The 22,600-nt window shown below is 48.0% G+C and overlaps 1 protein-coding gene across 1 annotated transcript in view; it reads right to left on the minus strand.

The window, feature by feature from the left end:
* Positions 1-3,079: 3,079 nt before the first annotated feature.
* SETX (senataxin) overlaps positions 3,080-22,600 on the minus strand; it is a 106,309-nt gene continuing 86,788 nt past the window's right edge. Inside the window, exons 20-25 of the mRNA XM_060251588.1 lie at positions 15,814-16,001; positions 13,979-14,071; positions 10,682-10,846; positions 9,453-9,551; positions 7,080-7,167; positions 3,080-4,940 (exon numbers count right to left, since the gene is read on the minus strand). Of these exons, the coding sequence (XP_060107571.1) occupies positions 4,254-4,940; positions 7,080-7,167; positions 9,453-9,551; positions 10,682-10,846; positions 13,979-14,071; positions 15,814-16,001 (1,320 nt within the window). The 3' untranslated portion in view covers positions 3,080-4,253. The remainder of the gene's footprint in view (positions 4,941-7,079; positions 7,168-9,452; positions 9,552-10,681; positions 10,847-13,978; positions 14,072-15,813; positions 16,002-22,600) is intronic.

A 22,600-nucleotide genomic window follows, 5' to 3' on the forward strand; every position in this document is an offset into this window, starting at 1 on the left:
ATTGTGAATGGTGTTTGGGGTAGGGCCCTCTAGCCCAGACATTAGGGCCAAGCGTGTCTTTTGAGTGCAGCCATGGGTGCTGGGGATCTCCCAATGCCGCTGGCTCTCCTCACTGCCTGCCACTGATTGCAGCTTGATTAGGTGAGACTGGTTGAAGGTTGTTCATCTTCTCACTGTCTCTTTCCTTTGTCCTGGATCGTTGTGCTTTCTGGAGTGCAGCTAAAACAAATCCCGCTCTCCCAGCAGGGCCAGTGAGGCGGGAGTGGTCCCAGGGGACAGGCCCCTCCCCCTCCTGGGTCAACTGAAGCAAAACCAACCCTGTTCCAGAGGAGGAGTCTTATACCTGAAGGTGAAGGACTGCCCCACTCCTGGACCATCGCAGAAACATCAGATTCCGAATGGATCCTGCAAACGTGATACAGATTTTACACGCCTACACAGATATCATTCCAATCCTCTCCTTCAGAGGCCAGAATTATCTCAGAAGGTATCTCCGACCTATGGCACTGTCGAAAGCCCAGTAACTGAGATCTCAAATTAAGAATTGGTTCATCTGGCCAGGCCATCCTGCCTCACACAATAGCCAACTAATTCTTCTGGAGGGCCAATAACAGTGCACACAGGCCTTCCCCTGATGTTGCCTCTTGCCAGGACCTTTGTTTTTGAAGAAAAAGCCTGGTAGGAACTCATTTTCATATTAGGCCACACCCCCTGAGATCATTGTTTAGCATAGGGCATTTCTGTAGAAAAAGTCCAGAAGCTAATTTGCATATTAGGCCACACCCCCTGATGCCAAGCTAGCCAGAACTGCGTTCCTGCATAAAAAAAACCCTGTCTCATGGGACTGGGATTCAGAGGTTGACTGCCTCTGAACAAGGAGGTCCTTTTTAGTCACCATGACAAGTAGCCACTGTTATACCTATCTTCCATAAATCTATCTAATCCCCTTTTAAAGCTGTTTATGGCTGTGGCCATCATTACATCCTTTGGCAGATACTTCCACATTTTAATCACTCACTGTGTAAAGAAGTTTCCCCTTTTATCCATCCTGAATCTACTGCCCTTGAGTTCTCATTTTTGGGAGGGGGGGGGAGTTCTCTGCCCTGTGCATTGTGTCCCCCCAATTCATCCCTTTAATAGTTGAAAAGGATCCTGGGAATCTAGGCTAGAGAACACTGGTCTGACCTTGAAGAACCCATGCTGATCAGAACACTTGGAACTCAATGGCCCGTCTTGGGATAGAACTAAAAAATGGCAGAGCGTGACTGGCAGATTCAGGGTCTTACAGCTCCAGTTCAAGGTCACGGACTCTCTAAGCTGTGTTAAACCCAGGCGAAAAGAGAGTGCATTTTCAAAGCTGTTGAGGTGCTGCAAAAACAGAAGAGTCGAAACACTGGACATTTACATCCCTTGCCTATAATCTTCAGGGTATAAAAGCCACAGCTCCAAAGACGAAAGAATTAACACTCCCAGACAAGGAACGGCTGAAAAGTACACTCTAGCAAACCAAAGGGCTGCTTCACACAACTCTTCCCCCTTGTGACGGTTCTTGCAAAAATGCAGTGGCATTAACGTCAACTGGAGAGCTTCATCCCTAGGATCTGGCAGCAGGAAAATGTTCCACAGAATCTCTGCTCCTGCACACATATGCCCCCCCACCACTGCCTAGGCTTTGCAGCATTCAGTTGTCCCACCAGGACCATTCACCAACTAATAGTTTCAAGAAGTTGCATTCAATGATATTCTGCAGACTCTGGGAAACTGACCAGTATAACATTGTGGTGCTATCAGCTCTCTAGCTGGCCCATGCCTCTACCCAGGAGAGTCAAAGAGTCCGAGACAACTTATTCAGTGGTCTGATTCAAACACAATGCTGCTGGGGCCAGAAGAATGGAGGAAGGGAAAGGAGTACTTTCCCCCTTTTCTCACAATACAAGACCTTGTGGATACTCAATGAAATTCATTAGCAGTAGGTTTCGAACAGATAAAAGGAAGTACTTCAAACAGTAATTAACACGTGGAATTCACTGCCGCAGGAAGTGGGGGCAGCTACAACTGTAGATGCCTCCAAGAAAGGGATTGGATAAACATATGGAGCAGAAGTCCATTAGGGGCTATTAGGCACAAGAAATAAATGGAATGCTCTGTCTGGGGCAGGGATGCTCTATATTCTTGGTGGTGGTGGGGCACAGTTGAGAGAGTTTCTGGAGTTCTGGCCCCACGGATGAATTTCCTGATGGCACCTGGGTTTTGACCTCTGTGTTGGCCTAATCCAGCACAGCTCCTCTTATGTTCTTATTTATGACCATGTGAGTTCACGTGTGCCCAATGCCTTTAACTAGGCTGCTGCACAAGCAATGTGACCTTGCCAGAGATCTGAAGTGCAGGCCGGTGTTGCACTTGGCATGTCAATATTACACTCGTAAACAGGACACTCGTAAAATTTAGAGTGGCCAAAGCGCCTTGTTTCTGGCGCATGTGCAACGTCACACACATCGGCTCACCTGTCCTGCCAACATCACATTTCAATCAGGCGCTGAGTTCCCAAAGGATGTACAGTGCAGAGGTGACCAGCGAGTACAAGGGAACGTTCAACCTCACTGCTGTGCTATCCAAATAGTTTTGCAGCTGAAAAAGCTACCTCAGTACGAAAGCCCACTTGAGGCACATCCCAGTTAAGAGGCAGAAATGCACTACAGCTGACAATGATCTGTCAAGATCTGCAGACCTGGAATTTGCCCGCAGCTGTTTCTTTCTGACTCTACTCTTCTAACCTGTAGGACTTAGGTCCTACACACATGGCATTTATCAGACATGACTAGGAGTATGAGGAAGAAAGAAAAATTCAGACCACAGAGGGTTCATAAGTAAGGCCACAAAACCAGCTGTTTTTTTGTAAGCTGCCCAAATTCTCATGGCCTGAACTAAGAATTTAGCTAAAAAGAGTCCAAGAGCATAGGAGGGTTCCCACCCAGCCACATGAGCCAGACGTCTCCTCCAGACAGGAACACATCGAGACACCCCTGCCCTGCATCCCAGGGCCATCCTGCCAGCCGTAATGACGATGCGGAGACACGAGTGAAAAGGAGGCGTCAGTTGTATTTATGCATTTCATTCGCTCGTGTCTTCTAAAAAAAAGTTATTGCAGTTTATTTACACAAGAGGTTATTACACGGCAAAAGCGACAGCTCTCCAACATGTTAATGACTTGGCTTTTTTGTCTCCACGTGTTCTGCAAGTATTATTTGGAATTAATCATTTAAAATCCTGTCCAATTACTGGAAGTCATGCCTGAAGTGGGGCTTCAAGGGGCGGGGTGGGGGGGTGGAACTGCAATCTCAGGCTGGCCCTCAAAGCGCCCAGTAAGGAGCACCAAGTGGCAGAGGATCTGGAGCACGGGGCACCAGGAGTGGCACGTCAGTCCCCTTCGTTGTGGGTTGGGTGGGAATCTGGCCACACACTCCGTTGTTTGCAACAGCGAGAAACCACACGGCCATGCTCAGAACGAAGGCCCATCGCTTAGCAATTTGCAGATAATATTTACAAAAATAGAAGAACAAAAAATAACCACCCCACACACAATGAAAAAGACCTGTAAAGTGCAGCTGAGCCAGCAGAACGTATTTTCTGCTCAACATTCTTTGTCACATGTGGAGTTTGCCACCAGGTACCCACACATTAGATTTCAGCAACAACAAAAGAGGCACTTCTGTGAAAGTTCCCTGCTGCAAAAAACTTACTGAGCATGGCCTGGGTGGGTCCTTTCCAAATTTAAATACAGTGTCAATATATTCTGGGGAATCTGTTCATATCAAAAAGGATCCAAAGGCAGGCAAATGAGCCCCACACTCAAGAGGCGAGCTCTTAGGGCCGAAACGGGCAGCATGGTGGCCAAAACTTTTACTTTGTTCAGGCTTTTCAGGGGCCATGGATGGGCTGGGCCTTCCACCGGTCCCCATAGACAAGAGCTTCAGCCGTGGCCACCACCCAATCCATTCCAGCCCCCAAACCATTTCTGTATGCTATACAAATATACATCGCTTCAAACATTTACAGTGTGGGCTTTGCAAACCCATGGCTACCGTTTGTATCAAGAGCACTGGCCTATCTTTCCTGCATAAATCCTAGCTAAAGGGCATTATCTTACGGATCGGAGCAGAGCTCGTGGGCTGCGCAAAGAGCCAGGAACGGTGCCTCCACCCTCCCGCAACCATAGTTCTCACAAGGGAACTTGCAGAGGAGAGGCTGGGGGACTAGTCGGTGATCCGTCGTCTCTTGGCAGCCACTGGGTTTCCGCTCTCCAGGCCTTCTGTAGATGCTTTCCTGCTCCTGGAGGCAGAATCCTGGCCATTCTTCCACTCTGGCTGGTGATGTGGCTCTCCTGTGTCCAGTCTCTTTGCCTCTCTGGCAGTGTCGGGTTTCCCAGACATTTCTGCCTTGGCCTGTGTGTTACTGCTGCAATTTCTCTGCCTGGGAGCAGAGTCGAGGCCCTGCGGCAATGCATCCCCCGAACCACTTGGGGCAGAATTCCCATTTGCCACGCAGGCCTGCTGTGCAGGGGCCCTCTGTGTCCTTGCCAGCCGTGGGTCTTGTGGCCTCTCCTGGACAGATGTCACTGGGTGAGGCAGGGTGACGTGAGACCCAGGGAGACACGGGAACCGATGGCTCGCTTCTACCAAGGTGCTGGCGCTGACCGAGAGTTGCCGGGAATCACTGTGTTTTTGGCCGGAGTCCTCTTTTGGCTTGCAGCCAACTGGGCCTGCTGGTCCTTGCTGAGTTCTCCCTGGCACAGCAACACTGGGCAAAGAGCGGGATCTCTGGGGCACTGGTTTAAGCTTCATAATTTTCGCGGCATCTTTCCTATAGCTCTCCCGGCTGGTCTTGATGATCGTGCCTCGTCTCTGAGCATCCTGAATCAACTCATTCCAGTCTTTGTTCTCCTACAAAGAGAGAGAAAAATAAAAGGGTCACAACGGCAGCAAAGGCCTCAGATTGACAGGTTTTGGACAAGAGTTGAGTAAGTATAGGAAGGAGCACTGGTTTACTCTTGATGTGGTCAGGATTATAGTTTGTTGGCCTGGTTCACTGATAGAGAATACCAGCAGTGTACCCCATCCAAAGGATGTCAAGGCATGTCGCACATACGTATCAAGGCCGAAATTAACCCCAAATTTCCTCCAGATTATTATGGCCACTGGTATGTAGCACTGGGTCCTCCCACAAGCAACAAACCTCAATGAAGCGGCAGAATCACCCAAGGAAGGAAAACAAGTCCCATTTTTATGAACACACCGCAGTCCCTCACAGCTCTATAACTGTGCAGGACAATCAGCGCTACACAGAATCCGTGCTCGCTTCCTTGACTACACCATCGCTAGACTGGGGTCTTCCTCTATTTCCAAAATGGACAGGGGGGCCCTCTAGTGGAAAAATAGCTGCAGTTCATGATTGAAAAAAGCAAATGCAGGCGATGTTGAGGGTCCAAAAGGAAGCGGCAACCGTTCAACCTGACCTGTCCTCACTTCCCTATAAATGCTCTCCACCCCAGCAGGAAGGTGAGCTTGGCAAAGTGGCAGCCCCCCTCCTTTGACTTACTCCTCCCTCTGCGCGATGTCCTGTTCCCCTTGTCTATTTGGAGGCAACCTACAGTAGAAGGCACAGACCAGCTGCCTTCACAGTCACATGAACCAGCATGGAACTGGGGACTGCCCCCAAAGAGAGGGTGTTTGGTGTAGTCTAGGATGACCACACTCAATACAGGATTTCCTCAGGGGAAAGTATGCGGCGTGTGGGATCTGCTTGTGCCTCCCCCCCCCCCTTGACTCTTGTCTTTTCCAGTGAGTCACATCTTCTCATAATGGGACCAAAGTATATGTCATCATTTTAGCTTCTAGTGAGAGTTCAGTCTCCATTTGATCTAGAATCCACTCATTTGTCTTTTTGGCGGTCCATGATAGCGTTAAACTCTCATCCAATACCACATTTTGAACGAAGCAACTTTCTTCCTGTCGGCTTTCTGTCATTGCCCAACTTCACACCCATACCCAATAATGGGAAATGGTATAGTATGAATCATCTTGACGGCTGGTGACAATCCCTACACTTGAGGAATCCTTCTAGTTGCTTCATGGCTGCCCTTCCCCCAGTCTCAATCTCCGGACTTCTTGGTTGATGATCGAGCCAAGAAAGAGAAGTCTTGAACAATTTCAACCTCCTCTTCATCAACTTTAAAAGCCGAGTAATTCCACAGCAGTCATTACTTTGGCCTTTTTGATATTCAGCCGTAATTGAACACCTGATGCTTATGACTGTCAGAACTTGCCACCTGATTCCTCTGGTGTTACTGCAGAGACGTGCAAATCTTTCCTTTTTATTGGGAATGGCATATCTACTGTGATATGACCTGATCTGTATGGCAGCTCCTGGGAGGGGGAGGTTAGAGCCCTCTCAGCCCCACCCACCTCACAGGGTGTCCTGTTGTGGGGGGAGAAGATATAGGAGATTGTAAGCCGCTCTGAGTCTCTGATTCAGAGAGAAGGGCGGGGTATAAATCTATAGTCGTCGTCTTCTACTGACAAATGGATAAGGAGCTATTAGCCACAAAGTCAAGATGGAACACTCTGTCTGGGGCAATGCTGCTGCTCTCTATTCTTGGCGATTGGTGGGAGGGGACAACGTTCTGGCCCTGCTGGTGGACCTCCTGATGGGTTTGGGCCACTGTGTAACACAAGAGTGTTGGGCTAGAGGGGCCACTGGCCTCACCCAACATGGACCCTCTCACATTTTTAAATCAAAACAGCCCTAGCCTGGTTCAGAAGTACAGGCCTCTCCCAAGCTTCAAGAGCAGCTGGCTGGATCGGACCAAGTGCAGGACAGTCAAGTCATAGCGGGCACTCCTGCCACCAAGAATCTGCTCTCTCCAAATATAGACGCTGTATGCCCTGCTGTTCCTGCAAGGAGCTCCAGAAAGCTGATGGCCTCAGCCCAGTTTCTGTTTTTAGCAGTGGTGGGCCTGAGAGAACAGCGAACCATTTTGGCCTGGATTAGAGGGACCTGGCCTGTTAGCACCCCCCGCTTACCATGAGCGTTTTCAGTTGTCCGAGGATGAAGAGGCTGTACTTGGCTCGTGTAATCGTGACGTTCAGGCGCTGAAGACTCTTTAAAAACCTAAAAAACAAAAGCATTGCTAAAGGAGGACTGAGCTCACAACCACCTACACTGTTTCAACCGAGTCCGAAAAGACACTGTTCAGTTGTGCTTCAAAGGTCTATGAGGTCTGCTGGGCCAGCCACCAATTCCCTCAACTGGTTCTCTTCTGACTTCTTGACCTGGTTGTGACCTGCAGCTGAGCTGGAGTACCAGCAACGCCCCCCACCCCAAGGAGCAGCCACCTACACTGTTTCAACCGAGTCCGAAAAGACACTGTTCAGTTGTGCTTCAAAGGTCTATGAGGTCTGCTGGGCCAGCCACCAATTCCCTCAATTGGTTCTCTTCTGACTTCTTGACCTGGTTGTGACTTTCAGCTGAGCTGGAGTACCAGCAACGCCCCCCACCCCAAGGAGCAGCCATACAGACCAGGTCATGCTACCCTCCCACCAACCCCACCCCCGGCTGTACAGCCATGCCATTAAGTGACGCTGCACTAGCATAACCTTTGATGCCTGCCTCTTGAAGAAGGCACCTGTCCTTATGCACCTGCCCCCAGCTCTTGCACAGCTTCGTGAAGAAGCACAACAGGGAGAAGCCGGGACGACCTGCAGGCCAGCCTCCAAGAGCAGATCCAGAGCTCCGCCCTGCTAGTTCCACAAAACACAAGTTCTGTCTGCTCTGTGCTGCTTTAAACATTTATGGTTCCTCCCAGAGATCTGAAACAGGTTACGTGGTTGCTTATCAGATTTTCATTATTCTGGAACTTTATGCTTTTATGGATGCTGTCTGTATTGTTAATCACTCCGACCAAAGGAGAAGAAAGGAATAAATCTCTGAAATCATCACTCGGCCTTTTAGGGAATTCCTGCTCCGCCATTTCTTGGCTTCCAAATGAGCACATGCCTCAAAATGGGGGAGGGAGAGAAAAAAATCAGCTTCATTTCATGTGTCGAGACCTTGGGATGCCTTTGTGGCATGACCCCCGCTGATGGATTAATAATATTTGTTATAGTTCATGTGAAAACTCTCTTTAATATTTCAGAGCTGGGCCTGAATATTTTATTCATTTCAAAGGTGATGCACAAAACAGAAAGGCACCAGAAGCACCTCTGTGACCTTTTCCTCTTCTAAAAAGAAACAAAAAACGGGGGGGAAACTTTTATTTTTCAAAAAGAACTGCCTCCTCTGGGTTCACCGTAAGTCAGCAGTGACTTGACGGCCCTCTCCAACACCAACCCCACCTGGCTGCTATCGGGGCAACACACCAGAGGTGCAAACTGAGAAGCATGCAGGGCTGCTCTCCACACCATTCACAGGATCTAGGAGCAGCCATGGGTGGAACCACAGGCATAGATGGCTTCAAGAGGGGATTGGATCAACATACGGAGCAGAGATCCATCACCGGCTATTAGCCACAGCATACTGTTGGAACTCTCTGTCTGGGGCAGTGATGCTCTGTGTTCTTGGGGCTTGAGAGGGAGGCACAGTGTGAGGACCTCTTGATGGCACCTGGGGTTTTTTGGCCACTGTGTGACAGAGTGTTGGACTGGATGGGCCATTGGCCTGATCCAACATGACTTCTCTTGTGTTCTATGATGACCTTTGCAAGAGACCAGTCAAGGTAGCAGACCGATTTCTCCAGCCGGGGGGCTGGCTCGAAATGCTTCCTGGCCTGGATCTTTGCCTGGGCAGCTTCCATAACCCTGTTCCAAACATCTCTTTGTTGGTCTGTATCTCCTATCCACCTTCCCTGACTCAATATACCTTCCAGCGGCCTCTCAGCTAGGAGCAGTGCCATGCATACTTCCAGGCAGCTCCTGCCTGAGGACTACCAGAGAGGCGCACCCAACACAGGCTCCCCCCGGGGCCTCTGCAGCTCTGGACTCCTGCCTTCCATCGGTATAATAAGGAGTCCACGAGCACATTTAAGACTAACACATTTCATAGTAGCAGAAGCTTTTGAGAAATGCAGCTCTCTTCATCAGACACATCTCATAAAATGTGTTAGTCTTAAAGGTGCTACTGAACCCTTTACTATTTTGCAGCAACAGGCTACGGTGGCTAACACTCCTCTGGATCTACCCCCCATCAGACGAGCAAGCAATGAGCAGCCCCGTTTCCCAGTGACCTCACAGGCCCTGTTCTCTTGGGATTCCCTCAGGCACAACAGGTGGCTGGAAGGGGTGGGTGAGGGGAGGCACCCATCTCCATCTCTTGACTGCTGCCCCACAAACTTGGCCCCCTCTAACTTCAGGTCAGAAAAGGCAGGTCGGAGCCGCTTCCGGCCGGTCCGTCTGCCCTACCCAATGGATCCTTGGGTGCTGTTTGCTCGGACGCAGGTCACGATGATGCAGTCCTTCTCACGGCCCTGGAACCCATCCACGGTGTCCACGATGCCGGCTCTGAAAAGGAGGAGGGAGGGAGGGAGGGTTTTGACATCTGTTTCCTTTTGACTGTGCACAAAACATCCCGAGGAGATGGACCCTTTATTGAGAAGTTAACGTGTGGAGCTCGAAGGCAGCTTTATTTGATGAACACAGATTTATACCCCGCCCTTCTCTATCAGAGTCTCAGAGCGGCTTACAATCTCCTTTATCTTCTTCCCCCACAACAGACACCCTGTGAGGTGGGTGGGGCTGAGAGAGCTCTTACACAGCAGCTGCCCTTTCAAGGACAACTCCTATGAGAGCAATGGCTGACCCAAGGCCATTCCAGCAGCTGCAAGTGGAGGAGTGGGGAATCAAACCTGGTTCTCCCAGATAAGAGTCCACACACTTAACCACTACACTCTGGAAGGGAGAACAACACAGGAAAGAGCCAGGGAGGCTGGGGAGAAGGCTGACACTCCCTTGGGTTAGCCATAGTTCTCGCAGGAGTTGTTCTTGAAAGGGCAGCTTCTGTGAGAGCTCTCTCAGCCCCACCCACCTCACAGAGTGTCTGTTGTGAGGGGAGAAGATATGGGAGATTGTAAGCCGCTCTGAGTCTCTGATTCAGAGAGAAGGGTGGGGTATAAATCTGCAATTCTTCTTCTTCGTAGCTCTGATAGCAGGAGAGAGCACGGTTGCGGGAGAGACATGAAGCTGCCTTCCAGTGGATCAGAGCATTCTCTGCTCTGACTGGCAGAGGCTGCCCAAGGTCTCCGGAGGAGGTCTGTCACATCCATTAACTGTCACATCCCTTAAAGTAGTGGACGATGCCGGCAATTGAACCTGGGACCTTCTGCATGTCAAGCAGATGCTCTGCCACTGAGCCGTGGCCCCTCTCAGTTTCTCCTTGAGACTGGAGAGAGAGACAGACAGACATGGGGCAGGTTCTATTTCCCAGTCTCAGCCCTCTAACTGCAAAATGGGAATAAATGTAAGTTTAAGAACTCTGCAGACAAGCAGTTAATAGGCAACTGATCTTGTGTTAAGGGACCCGCATTCAGCCTGACAGTATGAAGCCACCAATTTGGACTCTTCTGTGCCAAGGAGTTATAAAGGAGCTCAATTAACGGGCTCCCTTCCTATTCAAAGCTTGCTCAGCTTTTTACCGGTCCTCTCCAAAGGTTTCATCCAGCTCTTTCAGGATCCTTCTTTTCTGCGCATTGTACGGGGTGATGATTCCGATGTGGTGAAAGCCAATTTGCTTGTTTTTTTGCTTTATCAGCTTCATTAATTCAATCACTAGCTTGACTTCCTGGGGATTTGCAAAGGAGCTGAAAAGGGGGAAAAAGGAGGGGTGGGGAGAAAGGAGGCTGAATTCAAGGTCTGCTCCAGGCTTCAGGGGGTTAATTTGGCACTGGTTGTTGGGAAAGTCATTTGCCCAACGTCCAAGGAGGAACTGGCTGAGAAAGAGGCTGTCTATTCTTGCTAGGATGTTTCTTAAAACCTAAGACCAATCCATGATAACAACATAAAAACATAAGAGAAGCCATGCTGGATCAGGCCAATGGCCCATCCAGTCCATCACTCTGTGTCACACAGTGGCCGAAAAACCCAGGTGCCACCAGGAGGTCCATCAGTTGGGCCAGGACACTAGAAGCCCTCCCACTGCCTCCCACCTCTCCCAAGCACCAAGAATATAAAGCATCACTGCCCCAGACAGAGAGTTCCAACAATGCAGTATAGCTAACAGTGACTGATGGACCTCTGCTTCATGTGTTTACCCCAACCCCCTCTTGAAGCTGTCTCTGCTTGTAGCCACCACCAGCCCAGATTGCATCAGCCTTGGGGCAGATGTGCTGCCAGGGTGGGTTAGCATGACACACAGTTTTCCACAAATGATGTAAAGTGTGGATGTAGCTTCTGCAGCTTAGTAAAGAGCCAGTGGCGCTTCAAGCAGCAGCCCCTCAGAAAATTCGGGGCACATGGAGGGAGCTGGTCAGCTGACTGGGGCCTACTTCACCCATGCAGAATTTCCACCAGTTCAAACTGCTTTCAACTTTTTTTTTTTTTGCATAAAAAAAAATGCAACTGTAGCAAAGTATAAGAGAAAGCAGGACGGGTCGACCACCCTTGCCCTGTGGCTTCTCTGTCTGCTGGGACTATCGCACATAGAGCAGCATTCCAAAAGGTGACCCTCCACCCGCAGCCTGAAGTAGTACAGCCCATTCCACCTTACATTTCCACCACCTTGTTCAGCTGCATGCATGGACCGGACCCCACGAGCACAATGAACTTCTTGAGGCTGTATTCAAGTGGTTGCGACACCTTGGAGATGTGCCAGAACAGTTGTGTGGTTTGGGGGGGGGGTAGGAGCACCTTCCCTATGAGGACAGTCTAAATTAGAGGTTGGGACTTTTCAGTTTAGAAAAGAGACGGCTAATAAGGAACACGATAGAGATTTATAAAATCAAGCGTGGGGCAGAGCGAGCTGACAAAGATAACTTTCCCCCCTCTTGAGGGCATCCGATGCAATGGACGGGACCTCTCCGAAAATACTAGAACTGGATGGCATGCAAGCTGATGGGCAGTAGATTTAGGGCAGACTAAAAGAAATACTTCATTACACATCAGATGGGATTCACTGTCAGTGGATGTAGTGGTGGCTGCAGGCCTAGACAGATTTAAAAGGGGATTTGACAGATTTACGGAGGGCAGGTCCATCGGTAGCTACTAGACATGGTGACAAAAGGAAACCGCCACAATTAGAGGCAGTCAGCCTCTGAACACTGGTGCCAGGAAGCAACATTTGAGGAAAGCCTCAATGCCCTGTTGCTGGCGCTCCAGAGCAACTGGTTGGCCACTATTGTGAACCAGAATGCTGGACCAGATGGACTCTCACTGGTCTGATCCTGCAGGGCTCTTCTGATGAGCTTTTGTACATGGGATTAACTCTAAAGCCATGACTGGAGCCACCTATAGATGCAGGAGGCCCCCTGGCTGCCTTTCAGCTGAATAGGAGAAGGGCCAATACCGGAAACCACTGGCCACCAGCACTGCTGCACGAACTGTCCCTCTCGCCTTTTAACTTCCGTCTATCAAGCCAGAAGGAAGAAACAGTCATGTTTGGCCATAGGTGTATGCATACATAGGCACGACGACTGTACTTGTGAGCCTTAACAGAGCTTTTCCTTCCCTAGAAGCATCTGGCTGGTCACTGCTGGGAAGAGAATTCTGGGTCAGGCAAACCCTGACTGAATCCAGCAGAACACTTCCATGTCATGTGAGTCAGACAAGATGACCGCCAGATGCACTCCAACTGCATAATATCAACCCACTGACATGGATCAAAGTTGTTATGAACGTAAGAGAAGCCATTCTGGATCAGGTCAGTGGCCCATCCATTCCAACACTCTGTGTCACACAGTGGCCAAAAAACCAGGTGCCATCAGGTGGTCCATCAGTGGGACCAGGACACTAGAAGCCCTCCCACTGTTGCCCCTCCCAAGCACCAAGAATACAGAGCATCACTTGCCCCAGACAGAGAGTTTCAACAGTAAGCTGTGGCTAATAGCCACTGATGGACCTCTGCTCCATATGTTTATCCAATCTCCTCTTGAAGCTGTCTATGCTTGTAGCTGCCACCACCTCCTTTGGCAGTGAATTCCATGTGTTAATCACCCTTTGGGTGAAGAAGTACTTCCTTGTATTCATTCTAATCCGACTGCTCAGCAATTTCATCAAATGTCCACGAGTTCTCGTATTGTCAGAAAGGGAGAAAAGGACTTCTTTCTCTACCCTCTCTAGCCCATGCATAAACTTGTAAACCTCTATCATGTCACATCTCAGTCGACATTTCTCCAAGCTAAAGAGCCCCAAGCGTTTTAAGCTGTCTTCATAGGGAAAGTGTTCCAACCCTTTAATCATTCTAGTTGTTCTTTTTTGGACATTTTCCAATGCTATAATATCTTTTTTGAGGTGAGGTGCGGTGACCAGAATTGTACACAGTCCTCCAAATGAGGCCGCACCATCGATTTATACAGGGGCATTATGATACTGGCTGATTTGTTTTCAATTCCCTTCCTAATAATTCCCAGCATGGCATTGGCCTTTTTTATTGCAAACGCACACTGTCTTGACATTTTCAGTGAGTTATCTACCACGACCCCAAGATCTCTCTCTTGGTCAGTCTCTGCCAGTTCACTCCCCATCAACTTATATTTGTAGCTGGGATTCTTGGCCCCAATGTGCATTACTTTGCACTTGGCCACATTGAACCTCATCTGCCATGTTGACGCCCACTCACCCAGCCTCAACAGATCCCTTTGGAGTGCCTCACAATCTCTCTGGTTCTCACCACCCTGAACAATTCAGTGTCATCTGTAAACTTGGCCACTTCAGTGCTCACCCCCAACTTCATATCATTAATGAACAATTAACTGTTGATGGACAAAGGAAGGACTTACTCACTCTCCCGCTGCTCCTGGCCGTCTCGCACATCAAACAACAGATACGACTGGAAAGGCCACTTCGAAGAGCAGCGGGTCTCTTCTGTTTGCCTGGGAAGTCGTGAGAAGAAGACAGTGGCTTTAGGCCAAGTGTGTCAAAAAGTAAACTCTGGGCTTGCCAAATCCCAGGACATTATTCAGCAGGTGAACTGATGTGGTGTAACTGGGCCACTTCAGGAAGGTGAGTGGTTTTGCATCACTGCTTGCTCTCGCAGGTACAAAATCTCCTGCACTAGGAAACTTGCACTTCAGGGAGAAAAATCTAACCAAGCCAACTCCCTGAGAGACAGGCTTTCTCCTTGCAAGAAAGGAAAGGGTTTTCAATCTTGGGGACACATTCAAATACAGGACCCTGTGGGAATGTGTGTCCCTCCCCCAGAAAAAGTAGTACAGTCCAAAATGCTACACTTTCAACCTACTTGAATGACAGGTGTATTCATAAGGGAAATGAGGTGAGAAAACCCTGAAGAAGACTGGATTTTACCACTGCAGAGTGCTGTGGGGTGGGGGAAGGGTCCTGTTTTATAATGTGCCTGTGTAAAAGGAAAAAAAATTCTACTAGGGAAAAAAAAGATCCTAGTGAAGTGAGAACAATTCTAGCCCTGCCCACTTCTCTGCCCACTGGTTTTCTTCTTGCAAGGTGCTTATTTAATTAAAACCATTCTCTCTTCCACATGTAATTGGTAGTGATCCAATGCTTCTGTCTCAGTACTCAGCTATCTCACTTCACTGCACGAGTGGACCAGGGACCAGGCTACATCAGTGAAGGAGGGGAGGGAAAAAGCTGAAGGAAAACCTGTACTTGGCAGCCAAAGAATATAGCATCTTCACAATGCAGAATAGGCCAGTGCAGGATTCAGAACTTTTCAGTTTTAAGAGGAAGTTTCTAGTCCTCCTGAGCTTTAAAGCATGCAATTTTAAAGCCATTTTCATTTTTAAGAGAAAGTTTCTAGCCCTCCTGAGTTTTAAAACATACTTTTACAAGTGTTCTTTATTTCACTTACTTCAACTGTCCCCTGCCTTCCTCCCCCATGGGCTTACAAAGTGGCTTACTTGGCTCTCATCTAGTCCATTTCAACTTTGCACAATCCTGTGAGGTCGGTTAGGCTGAGAGTGACTGGCCCAAGGTCACCCAGCAAGCTCCCATGGCAGAGCAGGGATTTGAACCTAAGCCTCAGAGATCCTAATCTGGTACTATCCGCTACACCAGGGGTGGCCAAACTTGCTTAATGTAAGAGCCACATAGAATAAACTTCAGATGTTTGAGAGCCACAAAGGAAGGAAAGAAGGAAGGAAAATAGATGGGGGGAGGTGTAAGAAAATAACTTTAAATACATTCTCTAAGCTGCCAGCTGGCTTGGAGAAGTGATTTAAAGAGACAAATGCCTTCTCCAAGCTTGGCCGATGGGGTGGTGGGGGCTTTGAGAGCCACACAATACGTCTGAAAGAGCCACATGTGGCTCCCAAGCCACAGTTTGGCCACCCTTGCACTACACCATACTGGCTCTGCTGGAATCTCAAAAGCCAGAAGGGGATTTGGGGAGTAGGAGGAATTGTGCCCTGGCTCCCTGGTAGCAACCCCCCCCAGGCAGAACAAGTCATCCAAGTAACCTATAACTCAGATTCACACTTCCCAAACATGAGCTTTTCCTAGCACCAATTCTGGATTATCTTTGAAGCCCTGAAGCGCTCTCCAGCTCTAGATGTGATGGAAGGGAAGCGACTCGAGTGGGCAAGGAGAAAATGGTGAGGGCGCACAGTAGGCCAGCCTTCTCCCAAGGGGCAAGACACACCTGTCGGTTTTCAGGGTTCGGCCGTAGATGTAATTGGAGGGGAAGAGGCAGATGTCTGGGTGCATGCGGTACTGCGTGGTCAGCTGCAGGACCGGGAGTTCCTCGATCGCGTTCTGCTGCACTTGCTCCTCCAGGTGCCTGCACAGGCGGCCCATCAGAGACTGGTCATAACCGTACTCCTGAGCTCTCTGCCGATGCGGGGGAGGGAGAGAAGCAGTGAGAAGGGCAGCCCCAAGCAACAACTCATAACTAGCTTAGCTTATTCACAGCCTAAGCCAGCATTTAAAACAGTAGAATCATACAAAATAAAAACTGAATGACCATAAAATCATACAGAAAAAGACAGAAAACACTGTTGTAAACCTACAAATGTAACACAACATGGCAGTTACAGCAAACAGATTGGTAAAGGTGTTTAGCCATTTTGTGACTGAATTATTAGAGTTTTCCTTATTCTTGTGGCAAGCCAGCCAAATTTTGCTAATTTGTATGTAACCTCAGGGTTCTTATCATCAAGAAGATAAGAACATAAGAGAAGCCATGTTAGATCAGGCCAATGGCCCATCCAGTCCAACATTCTGTGTCACACAGCGGCCAAATATATATATATATATACACACACACACACACACTGTGGCTAATAGCCACTGATGGACCTCTGCTCCATATTTTTATCTAACCCCTTCTTGAAGGTGGCTATGCTTGTGGACGCCACCACCTCCTGTGGCAGTGAAATCCACATGTTAATCACCCTTTGGGTGAAGAAGTACTTCCTTTTATCCGTTTTAACCTGTCTGCTCAGCAATTTCATCGAATGCCCACGAGTTCTTGTATTGTGAGAAAGGGAGAAAAGTACTTCTTTCTCTACTTTCTCCATCCCATGCATTATCTTGTAAACTTCTATCATGTCACCCCACAGTCGACGTTTCTCCAAGCTAAAGAGCCGTAAGCGTTTCAACCTTTCTTCATAGGGAAGGTGTTCCAGCCCTTTAATCATTTTAGTTGCCATTTTCTGAACTTTCTCCAATGCTATAATATCCTTTTTGAGGTGCGGCGACCAGAACTGCACACAGTACTCCAAATGAGACCGCACCATCGATTTATACAGAGGCATTATGATACTGGCTGATTTGTTTTCAATTCCCTTCCTAATAATTCCCAGCATGGCGTTGGCCTTTTTTATTGCAAACGCACACTGTCTTGACATTTTCAGTGAATTATCTACCATGACCCCAAGATCTCTCTCTTGGTCAGTCTCTGCCAGTTCACACCCCATCAACTTGTACTTGTAGCTGGGATTCTTGGCCCCAATGCGCATTACTTTGCACTTGGCCACATTGAACCGCATCTGCCACGTTGACGCCCACTCACCCAGCCTCAACAGATCCCTTTGGAGTTCCTCACAATCCTCTCTGGTTCTCACCACCCTGAACAATTTAGTGTCATCCGCAAATTTGGCCACTTCACTGCTCACTCCCAACTCTAAATCATTTATGAACAAGTTAAAGAGGATGGGACCCAGTACCGAGCCCTGCGGCACCCCACTGCTTACCGTCCTCCACTGCGAAGACTGCCCATTTATACTCACTCTCTGCTTCCTATTACTCAGCCAGTTTTTGATCCACAAGAGGACCTGTCCTTTTACTCCATGACTCTCAAGCTTTCTAAGGAGCCTTTGATGAGGAACTTTATCAAAAGCTTTCTGGAAGTCAAGGTAAACAACATCTATCGGGTCTCCTTTGTCCACATGTTTGTTCACCCCCTCAAAGAAATGTAACAGGTTAGTGAGGCAAGATCTTCCCTTGCAGAACCCATGCTGAGTCTTCCTCAATAACCCGTGTTCATCAATGTGCCTACTCATTCTGTCCTTGATAATGGTTTCTACCAACTTTCCTGGTATTGAAGTCAGACTGACTGGCCTGTAATTTCCCGGATCTCCTCTGGAACCCTTTTTAAAGATGGGGGTGACATTTGCTACCTTCCAGTCCTCAGGAACGGAGGCAGATTTCAATGAAAGATTACAGATTTTTGTTAGAAGATCCACAAGTTCAACTTTGAGTTCTTTCAGAACTCTCGGATGTATGCCATCCGGACCCGGTGACTTATTAGTTTTTAATTTGTCTATTAGTTGTAGGACCTCCTCTTTTGTCACCTCAATCTGACTCAGGTCTTTCAACACCCCTTCCAATATTAGTGGTTCTGGGGTGGGCAAACACTTCTCATCTTCCACGGTGAAGACGGAGGCAAAAAATGCATTCAGCTTCTCAGCCATTTCCCCATCCTCCTTCAGTAATCCTTTTACCCCATGGTCATCCAAGGGCCCCACTGCTTCCCTGGCTGGTTTCCTACTTCTAATATATTTGAAGAAATTTTTATTGTTGGTCTTTATGTTTTTTGCAATATGCTCCTCATAGTCCCTTTTTGCCTGCCTGATCACAGTCTTGCATTTGATTTGCCACTGCCTGTGTTCCCTTTTATTAATCTCACTTGGACTGGTTTTCCACCGCTTAAAGGAGTCCTTCTTACCTTTTACAGCTTCCATTACTTTGTTTGTTAACCATGCTGGCCTCTTCTTATACCTGTTTGTGCCTTTCCTTTATCTGAGCTTCTAGGATTATAGTTTTAAATAGTCTCCAAGCTTCCCCAAGGGTTTTGACCGTATTTACCTTTCCTTTCAGTTTCCTCCTCACATGCCTCCTCATCTCAGAGAATTTACCCCTTTTAAAGTTAAATGTGGTTGTGGCGGTCTTTTTGGGCAACTCCCTATTTATACAAATGGTGAAATCAATAACATTATGGTCACTGTTCCCAAGCGGCGTAAGATTCGTAAGGAGCTGCAGTTTTTGACTACTGGTAAAAGGTATGGCCGTGGAAAATGGAAGTACTTTGTGAAGATGGTGGTGGCAGCAAGCTGAGCGTACCTCTCTGGATATCGCAAGTTTTAATTGACTCTATATATTCTTTTTTCCTTCTGATAACGGGCTTTTAGTTTCTGGGCCAGCTATCCTACTCCCTGATGTAGTGTTTGACTTAAAGTGTCTAACAAAGTGCTTTTTTCTATGGCTATAATTATGGGAGTGAAAAACCTAAAAGGTTAATATGCAATTAAAGGGCCGAACATTAAAAACGAAGCGTAAAAAAAATCATAAATCAACATATATGTATTTATTGTTGAAAGCTAAAACCATTTAAGGGCCCATCATAAGCCTCTATCCTATGTAAAATCATGAAACCTCAATGGGAACCCACTCAACTTGACCTGACGCGTTTCGACCTAAATTGGTCTTCAGAGGTCAGAAAGGTAAGTACACATATTGGCTCATAATACAGAACAGAATAAAACAATAGAACAATGCTGGACCACAAGGAAATGTAGTGAAGTGAAAAAGGCTTAGAGATATTCTTGAGGCCTCTTGTTCTATAGCCTTATGTCTTAATCAAGAGCATACCTATAGCATTCAGTGTTTTTTTGTATGCCACCTGGTCCAGAATTGATCAAGTAAAGCCAGAGGCTATGTGCCAAGAGTTGTGTGAATTTCCTTGTGGTCCAGCATTGTTCTATTATTTTATTCTGTTCTGTATTATGAGCCAATATGTGTACTTACCTTTCTGACCTCTGAAGACGACCAATTTAAGTCGAAACGCGTCAGGTCAAGTTGAGTGGGTTCCCATTGAGGTTTTATGATTTTACATAGGATAGAGGCTTATGATGGGCCCTTAAATGGTTTTAGCTTTCAACAATAAATACATGTATGTTGATTTATGATTTTTTTGCACTTTGTTTTTAATGTTCAGCCCTTTAATAGCATATTAACCTTTTAGGTTTTTTACTCCAGTTTTTGGGTTAAGTTTCTTTCCCTTCTTTGTTTTTCTTTTATAATTATGGGAGTGACCAAACAGCCCTCAGGAGTCTGAAGACTCAAATTTACAACCAGCCCAGAAGCAAACAAAGGAGATTATTTTACTGCTGGTAAAAATGATTTATATATCATTCCTGTTTCCAATTGTTACTCACCTCTGGCAGGAACTCATAACTAAGATCAACAACAACCTTTGTCCCAATCAATTAAGACTGACTTCTTAAAACTTCCAAGTTTTATGATCTGTACAACCACCTTGTGGTTAGGTACTGTCATCCCCTATCTTGTGCATCTGTGACAATTCCCTCTCACCCTTCCCTGCAGACACTGCGTGGCCTGCGTGGGAAGGGGGCCGTGGCTCAGTGGCAGAGCATCTGCTTGACATGCTGAAGGTTCAGGCCCTGGCATCTCCAGGTAAAAAAAGGATCTGGCAGGAGCTGATGTGAAGGACCTCTGCTTGAGACCCTGGAGGGCTGTTGCAGGTCTGAGCAGGCAACACTGGCTTTGATGGACAGAGGGTCTGAGTCAGTGTCAGGCAGCTTCCCGTCTCCATTCCGTCCTCATGACCAATGTTCCCTCTAAGCTGAAGAGTGTTGTGAGCAAAAATTCTACTTTGTGAGCTACTGGCATTGAAGTTGTGAGCTGCTGCATAAATTATTGTGCTCTGGGGTCATCCTTCCTGAGCGAAGACAAAAATGTATGAGCTGGAGGCTAAAAATCTGTGAGCTAGCTCACGCTAACTCAGCTTAGAGAGAACACTGCTCACAACCCTTCCATGCGCTGCAAACATGTGGCTGACAGAAGCTCACCCAAGGAGCTCGGCGGCTCAGAGAGGATCTGGCTCTTTTCCCCCTGGTTGTGATTATCCCCTGTCGCTGGAGGGCAAGAGGATCAATGTGGCTTGTTTAAAGCTGCTGAGTTTGTAGCAGCCGGGAGACTCCAGCTTAGACCTTCTGTCTCACAGCACCATTCTGAGAAGGTCCCCTCGGAATCCTGCTAGACTCAGCGGGGCTTTTCCCCAGGACTCTTGGGACGGTGCTATCAGTCGTACTTTCCCACCCTCACGCCAGCTCTTTGTGCTTCCTCCCTCTGCTGTTCTGCTCCCTGGGAGAGAGATGTCTGTAGTCAGGACAAGCTGTTTTTATAACATATTTATTTAAATTTTTAGGCTGCCCTTCCCTGCAAGCAAGACTCAGGGCAGCTCACAACAGAAAGGCACGCATAATAAATAACTAAAAGTTTAAAACCTACAATAAAATACATAATGGATACATTAGTAATGCAATCCATTCCAAGATGGTGAGAGAAAATTTCATATTTCTCAAGCCGGTGGTGGTGGGGGGGGTGCCCTTGCAGAGAATGGAGGCTATGGGAGTGCCAGACTGCATGCTGCACCGTCGCTGTCCTCAGCTGAATGCCTGGTGGAACATCTCAGCCTTACTTGCCCCTCAGAAAGGTAGCAAATCCTGCAGGACATGGAGGTTCTCCGGCAAAGAGTTCCACCAGGGCCGAAAAGCACTGGATCAGGTTTAGTGTCTTGATTTTGACCTTGAAGGCCCTCAGCAGTCAGGGACCTACATACCTCTGAGACCACCTTTCTCAGTATGCCCCTGGAAGATCACTGCGCTCAGGGAATAAGGACTTACTGGTGGTCCCCGGCCCCTGCCTGGTGGAACTCTGCCAGAGAACATCCATGCCCTGTGGGATTTACTGACCTTTCTGCAGGGCATGGAAGGCAGAGATGTTCCACCGGGCATTTGGTTGAGGACGACGACGGGACAATATACAGCCTGGCACTCTCACGCTCTCCCCCAATTCCTGAAAAAAAACCAGGCGGCTCAGAAATGACATCTTTTTTTGCCATCCGTAATGGGAACTTTTAAACTGGATCCAGGTTTTTAACTTAAACCATCTATTGTTCATACACTGCTGTAAGCTGCCGTGAGCTCTGCCACAGGGAAGGGTGGCTAATAAATCCAATAAATAAATAAATGGCCTGGTTGAAGACATCCAGATCTCTCTCAGGCCAGGGACCACCGGGAGGTCCTTCCTTCCTGAGTGGAATGCTCTTCTGAAGGTACACAAAGAGAGGCAGTCCCAAAGCTATGGGGGTCCCTGATTGCTAAGAGCCTTAAAGGTCGAAAACAGCACCTGAACCTGACCTGGTGCTCCACCAGGAGCCAGTGCAGCTCGCGCAACACAGGCTGAACGTGCGCCATTCAAGGGGTCCCCGTAATATAGCAGCCACCAAGCTACAGAGTGCTAAATGCTGAGATCGTATTTAAAATTTGTAACTTGCTCCATTTCTATCCTGCCTTTCTTCCATCATAGAACTCAAACACACATGGGGCTGCTGGGCAGATGCCCATCCTGGCACTAAACACATCTGGACTGACTCAGCTTCTGCACAACTGCCAGGCCCTGTGCCCTCCCTCCCAGAACACGGAACCTGACCGGGCCGTGGAGATGTGGCCCTAACAAAATGCTCTACTGATTTCATGATGGTTCGGTTGGGGGCAACAGTAAAGAAGCACCTGCCGTCTGTAGTGTAAGTCTCTGCCCCCCCAGCCTCCAAGAATAAAGGAATATATATATTTTTCCTCTCTAAAGATAAACACAGAACCCAAAAGGATCCCCAAAGGTTGGTTTGGTCTCAGGCAGTGTTCCCTCTGAGTTACTGTGAGCTAGCTCACAGTTTTTTAGCCTCCAGCTCACACAATTTTTATCTTAGCTTAGGAAAAAATGGCCCCAGAGCAAGCTGATCTATGCAGAAGCTCGCGACTTTAATGCCAGTAGCTCACAAAGTAGAGTTTTTGCTCACAAGACTCTGCAGCTTAGAGGGAACACAGTTCTTGGGTGAAGAGAAATGTCCCTTTGCACCAGGCTTTGGAGGAGAAGCAGCAGCTTCCCTCTCCCACCAACACCTC

Source organism: Heteronotia binoei, chromosome 12 (assembly GCF_032191835.1).
Source record: "Heteronotia binoei isolate CCM8104 ecotype False Entrance Well chromosome 12, APGP_CSIRO_Hbin_v1, whole genome shotgun sequence".
Lineage (NCBI taxonomy): Eukaryota > Metazoa > Chordata > Lepidosauria > Squamata > Gekkonidae > Heteronotia > Heteronotia binoei.